This window comes from Strix aluco, chromosome 2, assembly GCF_031877795.1.
Source record: "Strix aluco isolate bStrAlu1 chromosome 2, bStrAlu1.hap1, whole genome shotgun sequence".
Taxonomy (NCBI): domain Eukaryota; kingdom Metazoa; phylum Chordata; class Aves; order Strigiformes; family Strigidae; genus Strix; species Strix aluco.
This window is the reverse complement of record NC_133932.1, coordinates 2,383,945-2,397,186: the sequence shown is the minus strand read 5'-3', so window position 1 is coordinate 2,397,186 and position 13,242 is coordinate 2,383,945. Positions and strand designations below refer to the sequence as shown.

General features: G+C 44.6%; 1 protein-coding gene across 13 annotated transcripts in view; it reads left to right on the top strand.

Moving 5' to 3' along the window:
• Window positions 1-12,920, top strand: part of ZBTB20 (zinc finger and BTB domain containing 20) — a 492,466-nt gene extending 479,546 nt beyond the window's left edge. For all 13 annotated transcript variants that reach the window (XM_074808333.1, XM_074808323.1, XM_074808340.1 and 10 more), the window contains 2 exons: window positions 5,147-6,763; window positions 11,425-12,920. In XM_074808333.1, the coding sequence (XP_074664434.1) occupies window positions 5,167-6,763; window positions 11,425-11,843 (2,016 nt within the window). In that variant the 5' untranslated portion in view covers window positions 5,147-5,166 and the 3' untranslated portion in view covers window positions 11,844-12,920. The remainder of the gene's footprint in view (window positions 1-5,146; window positions 6,764-11,424) is intronic.
• Window positions 12,921-13,242: the final 322 nt, after the last annotated feature.

The window sequence follows — 13,242 nt, the reverse complement described above, 5'->3', positions numbered from 1 at the left end:
CAGTGGGGTGGGTTGCCAAACAATTTTTTAAATCTACTGCAGAAAATAGAGGCAAAAACTCAATCTGTATCTGTCTCATCAAGCCTACCAATTCTAAAGGATATAAGATGATTATTCTCTTTGCCCCGTAAGTATGAAAGCAAGACAGAGCCTTTGGGGTTCACTCCCATGAAAGACCACACAGTAAGTTTCCAAAAAGAGCTTGGATTCCAGCATCTGAGGCAGTTTTGCATCAGGTGAAGGCTATGCACTGAGCTACTGCTGAGTTACAGGAGCTGTGGTGGTTTCATCATCACCGTGTTTCTAGAAATGGTAAGTCATTACTGTGCAATGAGCTTTGAGATACTGTGATTTTAAAGGACACTAGAGAAAATCAAATTCTGTGATATCTTTCAGTTACGAGCATTAAAGCTGTAAGCATTGGCTTTGCAGAAAGGGACATCTAGTGGCTATACAAAAAAACCTTACTAAATACATTTTTAAATGTACAACGTAGCCCTTTGCGTGTGGCCTGCAACCTTTGGTATTCCATACATCTTTGTAGCTCTACTACATCATGCGTGTGCTTGGATCATTTTTTTTGTGTTTTTGGCAAACAAAAAAATCACCTTTACGAGCCATACTTTTCTAGCTTTATGTAGGTGTGTGTATGGTGGCTTTGGCAAATAGAAAACTGCCTTCAAGCCACGCTTGATGTACCTCACTGCTGCACTTCCACATTTTCTATAGCATCTTCCAGGAGTCCACTGCCTGCTGTTTCCTTCTGCCATTGCTTTCCCCTTTGGTACTGTACTTGGAGAGGTTGTCATTGTTATTGTCATGGTAAAATCTACTTTCTTTTGAATGCCCATAGCATAAAAGTCAGCGGGAGGGGTGGATGAGATTCAGGGAAACACTAATCTAAGCACTCAGTCATGTAGTACACAACAAAAGTTTTTTCCTTTCCCATCCACGTTGTGCTCCTTCTTACTAGTTGAGGATGAATTCCATGCATGTTTCTGTGAATAGCCTGACAGTTTAATCGGTACATTTGCATATGGGCAATCGGAGCTTTTTTCCAAGTTGCACAGTAATATGTTTCACCTTTATGCCATGCCAGCTTCAAATTGCATCCCAGGAGGATTGCAAATGTGCATAATCTGTGCAGTTGTCTGGGCTTTTTTCTTTTCTTTTTTTTTTCTGCTTTTTTCTTCTTTTTTTCTTTTTTTCTTTTTTTTTTTTTTTTAACTGGCAAATGCCTATTCATTGCCCATCTGGGTAAGAATGGCCTTTGCATTTTCACACCCATTCTTTCCTATATGGTTTGTGAATACCCCTCCAATCAGAACTTGCTTCACAGAAAAGGGACAAAACCATTTTACAGGAGTTTCTCAGAATAAGTCCATTGGGATCTCTACATCATGTTTACTGGACAAAAAAGGGAGGGGGGGGAACTTAACAAAGACCACTTGAATTTCACAGAAAGGTTCCCACTGTCTCGGGTTTAAAAGAGTGGCAGGCCTGAGAAGAGCCTGAGACAGAAGTCTTTTTCCCGAGCCAGGCATTCTGTGCAGTGACGAGTAGGTGAGTGTGCGTGTGTGTAGCTGGGTCTTGTGAAGAGCTGACACACTTTCTGGCTTGTCCAAGGCTCTAGTAGCCTTTGTCAGAATATGGCATTTACTTTAGAATCAAACCTGCTTTGGCAAGTCCACCTTTTATGGGGAGCATTGCCTTTGGACTTTCAGCTTAGAACAGCATACGGTGGGGGACAACCACAAAACTTGGATCTGGATACAGTTTCCTGCAGGGAGGGAGAAGAGCTGCATGGGACAGAGGGTTTTGCTACAGATCAATCTCTGGAACTTGTTAAAGCTGCCCTTTTATACTGCTGTGGTTTATGTAGTAGCAGCTCTGACACTATTGCAAAGTATTTGGTTGCATTTACTTTGGATAGGTATGGTTTTCGGTGTTGAATGTCAAGGAAGGTGGCCTCAAAGAAATCTGTATTAACTTTTTTTATCATTTGTTACGTGTTTCTTCTACCCACCCCTATGGTTTTATCCTTAAGAAGTGAATTTCAGTCGTTTCTCAGTTGAAAAAGTGATAGATGTTCCAATTTCATTTGAAGAAGTAAAGAAATGAGGAGAGGATTTTTTTAAGGGAAGACTCTGTTATACCAATAGCAGTAGTCCATGCCTTTTACGAAGTGACTCAACTGACTTTCAGACCAGTTCCTACACCTCAAGGTGCATCCTAGATCAGTTCCTATAGAAGAGCTGTTCACATCACTCTCATAAATGCATACAAACCTCTTTCCTTTAGCTTTGATTAACCCCAGCTGGCTGTTTTCATCAAGTTACCTAATGACCAAATACATTGTGGCTACTGAACCCTTTTTTCCCACAGCCGGGACCTGAGAAAGGCTGCTGAAACTTACAGATGAACCTTGCCCTTCCTCCTTTCTGTACATGATTTATGGATAAGTGGCTGAATTCACTTTCCCAAGAAGTCATCCAGTCTCAGCTTTCTGAAAGGAGTTGTCCTGAGGATGCATTTTTCAGAGTTCCACTCACAAAATTCATTTTATCTGCCAAGGTGCGTAGGAACAAAGTAGATTTCTATGCACCTGCTCAAGTCAAGAGACCTGTCCATTGCATCTCTGGTACGTGTGGAATATTCCACCTTGTGCATGTGCAAGGCAGGATTTTTGGTTTATTGAGTTAGACTGCTGCATATTTCTTATTATTATCAAATACCTCATTTGACAAAGCATTCCCTTTTCCAGAAGCACATCTTAGAGACATGTTTGCATGAAGAGGGAGCCCTAGGGTCAAACCAAGTGATGAACAATACTTATTGATGGGAAGATTTCTAGCATACTGATAGGCAACCAATCAAAGGGAGATGCAGATAAATATGCAATCACTTGCCATGGCCTACAGCAGTCTGGACAAGAGGTGTCATCTATTTATCATTAATTTTCCACCCTTCTATTTCCCCACGAGTACAAAGCTTTTACCAAGTTGTCTTCCTTTCAGATCAAGGATTCTGACTTTTTATGTAAATACATTTTGAATCCTCATGTGATCTGACATGTTGGGAAGGGAAGCGGAACTGCCCTGGAGGCCTCTGGAGAATTACTCTATCTGGAAGGAGGGAATACATCTCTTCTTTACATTATTTTGTGTAATAATAGTTGCAGTGCCCTTGAAGGAAAGTCTCCGAGTCTCTAAGATGTTTTTCCAGTCCTATGATCAGTCTCATCGGAGGAGGAAACTCAGGTTTCCCAGCAGAACCTATGAACAAGACAGATGTAATTCACAACCTCCGTGATACCGTTAGTGGTTTCCTCCTTGTTTCTGGTATGTGAGCATCCCAGTCTCACATGGAAATTAGTACCCTTCTGATACTGACTGGTTTACATCTGTTAACATCAGACTTCTTGGCCAAACAGCTTGGCCCCATCAGCATTTCCAGTTCCTGACCTTTGTGCTTCCCTTTTATCATTCAGCTACTTCAGAGAATTAAAATAACCACCTGTGTCCAACAGTAGTTTCTCTTTGAACCACCAGAATAGAGGGCGCTTGGGATGCCAGGAGTGGATAAATGTGAAGGAAAAGGCAGAGCAGGGAGGACGACACATTTTCCTGCAAATTGCAGTGAGTAGTGTTCTACTGCCTGTGTATGAGATGTAAAGCACCCCTTAGGCTGGAGCAGAGTGACATTGTTGGGCTAAAAGGCACGTGTATGAAACTGCTTTCAATGCCATTTATTTGCTCTGTATATTTCTTTAAAACAGACAGTGACAAAAAGCTAGTTTAATTTACTCACACTTCTCTACCAATTTTCACTTTTGGAGTCTCACACATCAACAAGTAATTGTGGCAAGAGGTGTTGTAGCTTTGGTAGGAATATTCAAGACAAAGTGTCTGTAATACTAGTGGTGATTTTGCATTACTTCGTGTACTTTTCTGGGAACCAAGGTGATGCATGTGCTACAAATGCTAAGAGAAAGAAATAATAATGTTTTCTTTGTTTACCACTCAAAGGGCCGTTGGTTCTTCGTAGTTAAAAGGTGAAACCATAGTTTCTGCCCATCAAAATCTAAATAGATGAAAAATGAGTAAAAAACAGGAAAGGAAGTGACAAAGCATTAAAACCGAAGCAAGCAAGATGGAGATAGGGAAAAGTGGATTGAGAGGTTAAAAACTTACTTTTTGGTCACTTGTAAAAGTTAATTTTGAAGCATATGTTGGGTCTGTACCCAAATTGGTTAGGTGCTTTTCTAAACTGTTTTCTATTTAGATTATTCAGCCAAACTAAGACAAAGTCTTCCTTAGAGTAAATGTCTGTAATTTTCCAGTTTCTGTCAAGTAAATAACAGCAGGAGAACATTTGTTTTTATATGATGGCATTCTGGTGCCAGTCAGAACTTGGGATATGCTAAAAATGAAGGGGACAGCTCATGTTAACTTTTTGCTTTGGATTCTTACAGAGGACTGTTTGTCACTATTGGGTAGCAAATGTTCTAAACCACAACCCCAGACAAAACTGTGCGTGGGATTTCAGAACATTTACAGCCTAAATCTTGAACCAGATTTGGATTTTACAAAGTGACTGCCAGTTTTTTTGATACAAGTAACTGTACTGTAAAACACAGGATCCAAAATCCTTAAAATACCAATCTAGATAGAAATCACATTTTCATATGGACTCTTTGCGTTAACAACTTGGTGTAAAGGGTAGTTAAAGTAAGAATCTGATCTTTTCTGGCATGGCTCCACAGCTGAACAGCCCAAAAATCCAGCTTCAATCCATGTGCTCAGTGTTTACAATTGGCTGGCTCTAGGCTTTTTAAAGCCAGATAAACTGATAGGAAGTCCAGGGCCCAGGAATGTGGTTGGAATTTAGGCGCAGCTACACCTGTCTTTGTCTGCTTTTGCCCAAAAATTCAGGACTTGAGCTTCTGCAAATGAGTAGCCAAGTTTATTTCTAGCCTTAAAGAGATGATGTCTTCTTATCGGTGCCTTTGTATGTGATTTTTACACTATAATCTGTTTTGTTGACCCAGTGAGCAGTCACCTTCACCAGTGCCCTGACTGTGGCTCTGCAGAAGACAGGACTCAATCTGTTCTTTTTTTTTTTTTTTTCACCTGCTTTGCTACAGGTAACATCAGTTGCAAGGGGATGACAGAGCGCATTCATAGCATCAACCTTCACAACTTCAGCAATTCTGTGCTCGAGACCCTCAACGAGCAGCGCAACCGTGGCCACTTCTGTGACGTGACGGTCCGCATCCACGGGAGCATGCTACGCGCCCACCGTTGTGTGCTGGCGGCTGGCAGCCCCTTCTTCCAGGACAAGCTGCTGCTGGGCTACAGCGACATCGAGATCCCCTCGGTGGTGTCAGTCCAGTCTGTGCAAAAGCTCATTGACTTCATGTACAGCGGGGTGCTGCGGGTCTCACAGTCGGAGGCCCTCCAAATCCTCACAGCTGCCAGCATCCTGCAGATCAAGACTGTGATTGATGAGTGCACAAGGATTGTCTCACAAAATGTGGGAGAGGTCTACCCGGTGATTCAGGATTCTGGCCAGGAGACACCCAGGGGAACACCCGAATCAGGCACCTCGGGTCAGAGCACCGACACAGAGTCTGGCTACCTGCAGAGCCATTCACAGCACAGTGTGGACAGGATCTATTCGGCCCTCTATGCCTGTTCCATGCAAAATGGCAGTGGGGAGCGCTCCTTTTACAGCGGAGCTGTGGTCAGCCACCACGAAACAGCCCTGGGGCTCCCCAGGGACCATCACATGGAAGACCCCAGCTGGATTACCCGGATCCACGAACGGTCGCAACAGATGGAGCGGTACCTCTCCACCACTCCAGAGACCACACACTGCCGCAAGCAACCGCGCCCTGTCCGAATTCAAACCCTGATGGGCAACATCCATATTAAGCAGGAGATGGAGGATGACTATGACTACTATGGCCAACAGAGAGTGCAGATCCTTGAGCGCAATGAGTCTGAGGAATGCACTGAGGACACTGACCAAGCAGAAGGCACTGAGAGTGAGCCCAAAGGGGAGAGTTTTGACTCGGGAGTCAGTTCCTCCATCGGCACTGAGCCCGATTCCATGGAGCAGCAGTTTATGGCTGGGCTGGGCCGGGATGGGCAGCAAGAACCTTCTCAAGCAGATCAAAATGACGTCCCTGCTGATGGCACTCAACCGCAGCAGCAGCAGCAGCAGCAGCAGCATGTAGATGCCAACTCTTCCTCGCCAGAGAGAAGCAATGACGTTGAAATGGACAGCAAAGTGCTCACAGTCAATAACAGCACCGAAAAGGGGGCTTTGCAGCCTTCTGTCAACACAACTGTTGCCCAGCCATTGCCAACCACACAGATCTACTTACGCCAGACAGAAACCCTCACCAGCAACTTGAGGATGCCACTGACTCTGACCAGCAACACTCAGGTCATTGGCACAGCTGGCAACACCTACCTGCCTGCCCTTTTCACCACACAGTCTGCTGGCAGTGGCCCTAAGCCTTTTCTCTTCAGCCTGCCCCAGCCTTTAGCTGGCCAACAGACACAGTTTGTGACAGTGTCCCAGCCTGGCCTGTCAACCTTTACTGCCCAGCTGCCAGCCCCACAGCCCTTGGCCCCATCTGCGGGCCACAGCACAGCAGGTGGGCAAGGCGAAAAAAAGCCTTACGAGTGCACTCTCTGTAACAAGACTTTCACCGCCAAACAGAACTACGTCAAGCACATGTTTGTACACACAGGTAAGAGTATGTCCCTTTGGCTCATACATGAAGCCAGAAAAAGTCCTTGACAAACATGGACTTAGATTCAGTTTCCCAACCTGCCAGCCCCCAGCAGAAACAGGAGGGAGAGGTTATCCAGGGAGCTGGTATGACTGAACACTTTCCGAGCTTACTGCATTGAAGTTGGGCCCCTGCAGAAACATATAGGTCCCTTACAGGGGCCTAACTGTGCATGGTGCAGAAACAAGCTCATTTTACTTGGAGTAAAATGTGCCCTGTACCCATCCAAGGAAATGGTAACCATTTGTTCTCCCCTGCAAGCTGACCAGGCAACATTAAGTTGAAGTGGCATGAGGAAATTGTCGTAAGTGATTAAAGAGAAACTGTATCTACTAAGAAAGGGCATCCCCCTGTAAGTTTTACAGCTGCAGGGGTTTAAGCTCAAGTGATGATGTTTGGCCTGAGCTTAGGACAAGTTCATTCCTGGTGGAGTTGCAGCAGTAGATCCAGGCCTGGGTGTTACACACACCACCACATATTTTCTGAATCTCACATGTTCCTATAAAAAGGTAAATTTGGAGTTTCTTTAGAAAGTTTTTCTCTACTTCACTGAAGCTGATTGCTGTAATCCCCTGTCTCTTGGTAAGTCAGACGTTTCACTAGCTGTGAGTACAGAAACATAGGGCGCAATGAGAAAAATTTAAAATATCATAGAATCATAGAATGGTTTGAGTCAGAAGGGACCTTAAAGACCATCCAGTCCCAACCCCCTGCCGTGGGCAGGGACACCTTCCACTAGCCCAGGTTGCCCAAAGCCCCGTCCAACCTGGCCTTGAACCCTTCCAGGGAGGGGGCAGCCACAGCTTCTCTGGGCAACCTGTGCCAGGGCCTCACCACCCTCGCAGGAAAGAAATTTCTTCCTTATATCTGATCTAAATCTACCCTCTGCCAGTTTAAAACCATTACCCCTCGTCCTATCCCTACGCCCCCTGATAAGGAGTCCCTCCCCACCTTTCCTGTAGCCCCCTTTAGGTACTGGGAGGCTACTATAAGGTCTCACCGGAGCCTTCTCTTCTCCAGCTGAACCCCCCCAACTCTCTCAGTCTGTCCTCACAGGGGAGCTGCTCCAGCCCCCTGATCATCTTCGTGGCCTCCTCTGGACCTGCTCGAGCAGGTCCTTGTCCTTCTTATGTTGGGGGCCCCAGAGCTGGACACGGCACTGCAGGGAGGGGTGTCACGAGAGTGGAGTAAAGGGAGAGAATCCCCTCCGTCGACCTGATGGCCATACTTCTCTTGATGCAGCCCAGGACACGGTTGGTTGGCTTTCTGGGCTGTGAGCGCACGTTGCTGGCTCACGGTCAGTTTTCCATCTAACAATACCCCCAAGTCCTTCTCGGCAGGGCTGCTCTCAATCCACCCAGCCTGTATTTGTGCTTGGAATTGTCCCAACCCATGGGCAGGACCTTGCCCTTGGCCTCGTTGAACTCCATGAGGTTTGCATGGTCCCACCTCTCCAGCCTGTCCAGGTCCCTCTGGATGGCACCACACAGCTCGGTGTCATCGGCAAACTGCTGAGGGTGCCTCGATCCCACTGTCCATGTCACCAACAGAGATGTTAAACAGCGCCGGTCCCAACACCCAGCCCTGAGGAACAGCACTCCTCACTGCTCTCCACTGGGACATGGAGCTGTTGACTGCAACCCTTTGAGTGTGACCATCCAGCCAATTCCTTATGCACCGAGCGGTCCATCAATCAAATCCATGTCTCTCCAATTTAGAGAAAAGGATGTCATGCAGGACAGTGTCAAAATACGTAGAACACAACATCAACACCCGTTTTGTTTAAAAATGCAACTGCTTTAGTATACGGTCTTTTGAGACATTATAGGTAACCATATTTACTATGGAGCCAAAACTGCCTTTCCTAGCTTTGTCAGGCTATGATACTTCAAAGCAAGGAGATACATGTACCTCACATGGAGAAGAAGCTATCCTGGGTTCAGGACTATATTTTGCTTGCTTTTGCCCTCGAGTCATTCTGATGTTGGAGAGAAATTCTGGTTTAGAGAAAGAGTAAATATTTCTCTCACCAGGCAGTGGTTTTGTTAACGTCAGATCTTAAAATAAATGCTGTGTTTGTCATACATGGAGTAGAACCTGAAGAAATTGCCCGAGGTATGGAAGGAATGTAAGTCATGCCTCCCCGTTGTATCCAATAGATTTCACTTCCATGTGTGTATGTAAACTTTAAACTTCTATTTACCTATAATTATCACTTAAATGAAAAATTCCTCTAGTTATCTAAGGCAGACATGTACATGTACATATACAAAAAGGTCAACTTCTCATGACTGGTACAAAATGTATGATTGCAAGCATCAAGAATCCTGAATCCCAAGATTACCCTTTGTGTCTGTTTATGTTCTCCATCTTTCTGTTGTGGATGAGTAGCTAAAATACTATGTGGATAGTGTTGTGTTATTCAGAAAAGTATCCCCTTCAGAACACAAATATATCTTCCAGCATCCTTGTTCTAAAAACTAGAAAGGCTTTTTCACAAATAACTTCACTGAGATTAAGTGCTTTATTTCTCCTACCCCAAGCTGTGCACTGCATTGGGTATTTGGAGTCAGATAAAGAATAATATTGGAAGACCTGACCTACTACACGTAAAGTCAACCAAGGAAATTGATAGACATCTCCAATCATGAATTAAGATTGACTCTTCAGGATTTAAAACAGTGCCAGACAGGATGTCTGTGAAAAAAAAAAAAAAAAAAAAAGAATCTCTGCTAGAGGGGAAATTGCAGAATGACCAAAGGAAAATAATTTTTCAGTCACTGAAACAGAGGATCATTTTGATTGTTACAGAGCTGTGGTACCATCTCTCTCCCTGACAGCTTTGGGGATGATGAATTACCGCACCTGGAATATACCAGAAGTGATTCAGAAAACAAATTAAAAAGCAGCTTTTGATGGGGCATTCAGGGTGTTGGGTATTATCTACATTATCAGTACAGCAGCATATCATGAAAATGTTGCCTGATACCATGAGGGTGTGGCATTGTCTCCCAGAAGAACTCTGAGCACGAGGAGTAATTAAGAGTAGTCTGGACAAACTAATCGTATGTGCTTAGCTAAATATTTTTTTCTGTTCATCCTTGTAGTTGCTGGTTTGTCTGGATATGATCAGAGTTCACTTATACGAATTGCCAGAATCAGTTTTACAACAGCCCTGGGTGCACAAGGCAATGTGGTAGATAACATAAATATTTTATATTTCTGGTTTACCTGATAAGGTGTTTTATTTAATTGGCAGTCAAATAATTTAAATTTCATGTCTGTTACACTGGAAGCTTATCACAGAATCACAGAATCATCCTGGTTGGAAAAGCCCTTGAAGATCCTCCAGTCCAACCATGAACCTCACACTGACCGTTCTCAACTCCACCAGATCCCTCAGCGCTGGGTCAACCCGACTCTTCAACCCCTCCAGGGATGGGGACTCCCCCCCTGCCCTGGGCAGCCCATTCCAACGCCCAACGACCCCTTCTGCAAAGAAATCCTTCCTAAGAGCCAGTCTGACCCTGCCCTGGCGCAGCTTGAGGCCATTCCCTCTTGTCCTGGCGCTGGGTCCTTGGCTCAAGAGACTCATCCCCCCTCTCTGCACCCTCCTTTCAGGGAGTTGTAGAGGGCCATGAGGTCTCCCCTCAGCCTCCTCTTCTCCAGACTAAACCCCCCCAGTTCCCGCAGCCGCTCCCCATCAGACCTGTGCTCCAGACCCTGCACCAGCTCCGTTGCCCTTCTCTGGACACGCTTGAGTCATTCAATGGCCTTTTTGGAGTGAGGGGCCCAAAACTGAACCCAGCCATCGAGGTGTGGCCTCACCAGTGCCGAGTGCAGGGATAAGATCCCTTCCCTGTCCCTGCTGGCCACGCTACTGCTGATACAAGCCAGGATACCACTGGCCATCTTGGCCACCTGGGTTATCTGTTAGGTTGCCCTTTGCATGATACTGGCTGGCCTAAACAATTCTGTGTACTGAGGTTCCCTTTTCAGTTACTCTTACCCATGCTTCAGCTGTGAGATTTGACCAGAAAAAGGGCAACAAATGTAAACCTCTTATAGTGCTGGATTCCTTTGGCAATCGCTAGCATTTCTGTTCTGAGAAATTTAAAGCAATTTGACAAAGATGAGTGTGTTACAGGTCAGCTATCTAGTAATCACTAGCTTTGTCCGTGCTTCTATTGCATACAGGCAGGGAGACGCGGCACTGAAGGGTAAAGTAACTTGACTAAGACCTGTCTAGAAATGAGGGCAAGGAGCAAGGCAGGAGCATAGGCAGGAGAGTCTGTGCCATTGAAGCTTTTAACTCTAGTCCTGTCTTTGTCAGTGCCTACTAGGTGAACTTGAAGAAATCACCTGAGCTCCTTTTTACTGTATGCGGATTGAGAACACTTAACAGCCCCCTCTGTAAGGCATTTTGAAACCTCTGGTTGCAAAAAATGTTGTGTATCAAAACACGCTTGCTAACAGAATTACTCTTTCTTAGAGCACCTCTCCAAAGACCCTCCTTGAGACTTACCATTAGTTTATTGCAAAGAGTCGTACTGAACTGGTTTAATTTTTTTTGTCTGTTTTTCTTTCTTTTCTCTCTCTCTCTCGTTGGTAACGGGCAGGTGAGAAACCCCACCAATGCAGCATCTGTTGGCGCTCCTTCTCTTTAAAGGATTACCTAATCAAACACATGGTGACGCACACTGGCGTGAGGGCGTACCAGTGCAGTATCTGCAACAAGCGCTTCACCCAGAAGAGCTCCCTTAATGTGCACATGCGCCTCCACCGCGGGGAGAAGTCCTACGAGTGCTACATCTGCAAGAAGAAGTTCTCCCACAAGACCCTGCTGGAGAGGCATGTGGCTCTGCACAGTGCCACCAACGGCACGCCTGGAGCCACCGGCGCCGGCGCGAGGGCTGTCCCTGCCGGGGTGGTGGCCTGCACGGAGGGGACCACGTACGTCTGCTCTGTCTGTCCAGCTAAGTTTGACCAAATCGAGCATTTCAACGACCACATGAGGATGCATGTGTCAGATGGATAAGTAGAATCTCTCTCTCTCTCTTTGTTATGAACAAAAAAATAGAAACAACAAAAAAAGCTATGGCACTAGAATTTAAGAAATGATTTTTGTTTCATTTTTACCTTTGTTTTCCTCCTTTTTTTGGGTTCGTTTCGTTTTGTTGTTTTTGTACTACATGAAGAACTGTTTTTTGCCTGCTGGTACATTACATTTCCGGAGGCTGGGTGAATAATAATTTTCCCAGCCTCCCTCGGATGGTGGCCTTAAGGCCAGGTAGTGCTTCATGAGCTCCACTGGTTGGATCTCTAGCTACTGGCCTCTAAATACAACCCTTCTTTACTACAAAAAAACAAACAAAAAAACCCACAAAAAAATCAAAAAACAGACAGAAAAAATAAAAAAAAAAAAAAAACAAACAAACAAAAAACAATTTCTTTTTTCTCACTTGTGAAGAGCACTACAAAAAAAAAGAAACAAAACAAAATATATTACAAATCTACAAGGCCTACTGTCGTTATAAGTACACCGCTCGCAGTGTTTCAATGGACATACTTCACAATGCTGACCGCTTTTGGACTTCACAGTATCCAGTTAGAACTGTGGAATATTTTGCTTCTGGTTGAGCAGCAACCAGAGGAAACAAGGCCCTGCTGGTTTCCACCACGTGTCTGCTTTCTCACACACACACGCATCCACAAACACACGAAAGGGCTGAGGGGAGCGCGAGGCAGTGTGGCTTGGATAGTGTGGAGTCCCTGCAGGGTGAGGAAAAAGAATCAGAGGTTCCTCACCTGGATTCTGCTCCATCCCACGCTCTCTGGCGCACCCTCCCCGCTGCTTTTCCCATACCACCTTACAGCAGAAACCAAGAAGATTCAGACAACGAGCAACGGTGGCTTTTTTGTAATTTATTCAGTGTCTTCGCTGAGCCCAGGGCCTCAGCACAATCAAGAGGGACTTTCACAGAAGGCAAAGAGAAACACAGAGGAAAATCAAAGATATCAAGAGGTTGCAACCTATGGATCTAGGTACAAGAGAAGGGTTAGTTCCCACAATCTTTGCAAAAAAAAAAAAAGTTGCATCAGGATTTATTCTTGTGGAAGAAAGAGGAATAGAGGGTGGGTGGGGAGGGGAATAATAATTAAAAAAAAAGAGTTCTTGGGACTTTTTTAATTCAAAATTTTATAGAGGGGCAAAAGTGACGTTTACCAGATAGAATGCTGATTTTTTTAATATATTTACAACAGTATTTGTGTAAAAAAACGAAAAAAGTGAGATTGTTAAAAGTAATTTTTCTTTGTTTTCTTTTTTGTTTTGCGTACACTGCCACTAATATCTTCTCTTTTATTATATATATGAATATATATAAAAATATATATTTTATTTTAAATTGAGACTGTTAAGGTTAGCTAACCTGCTT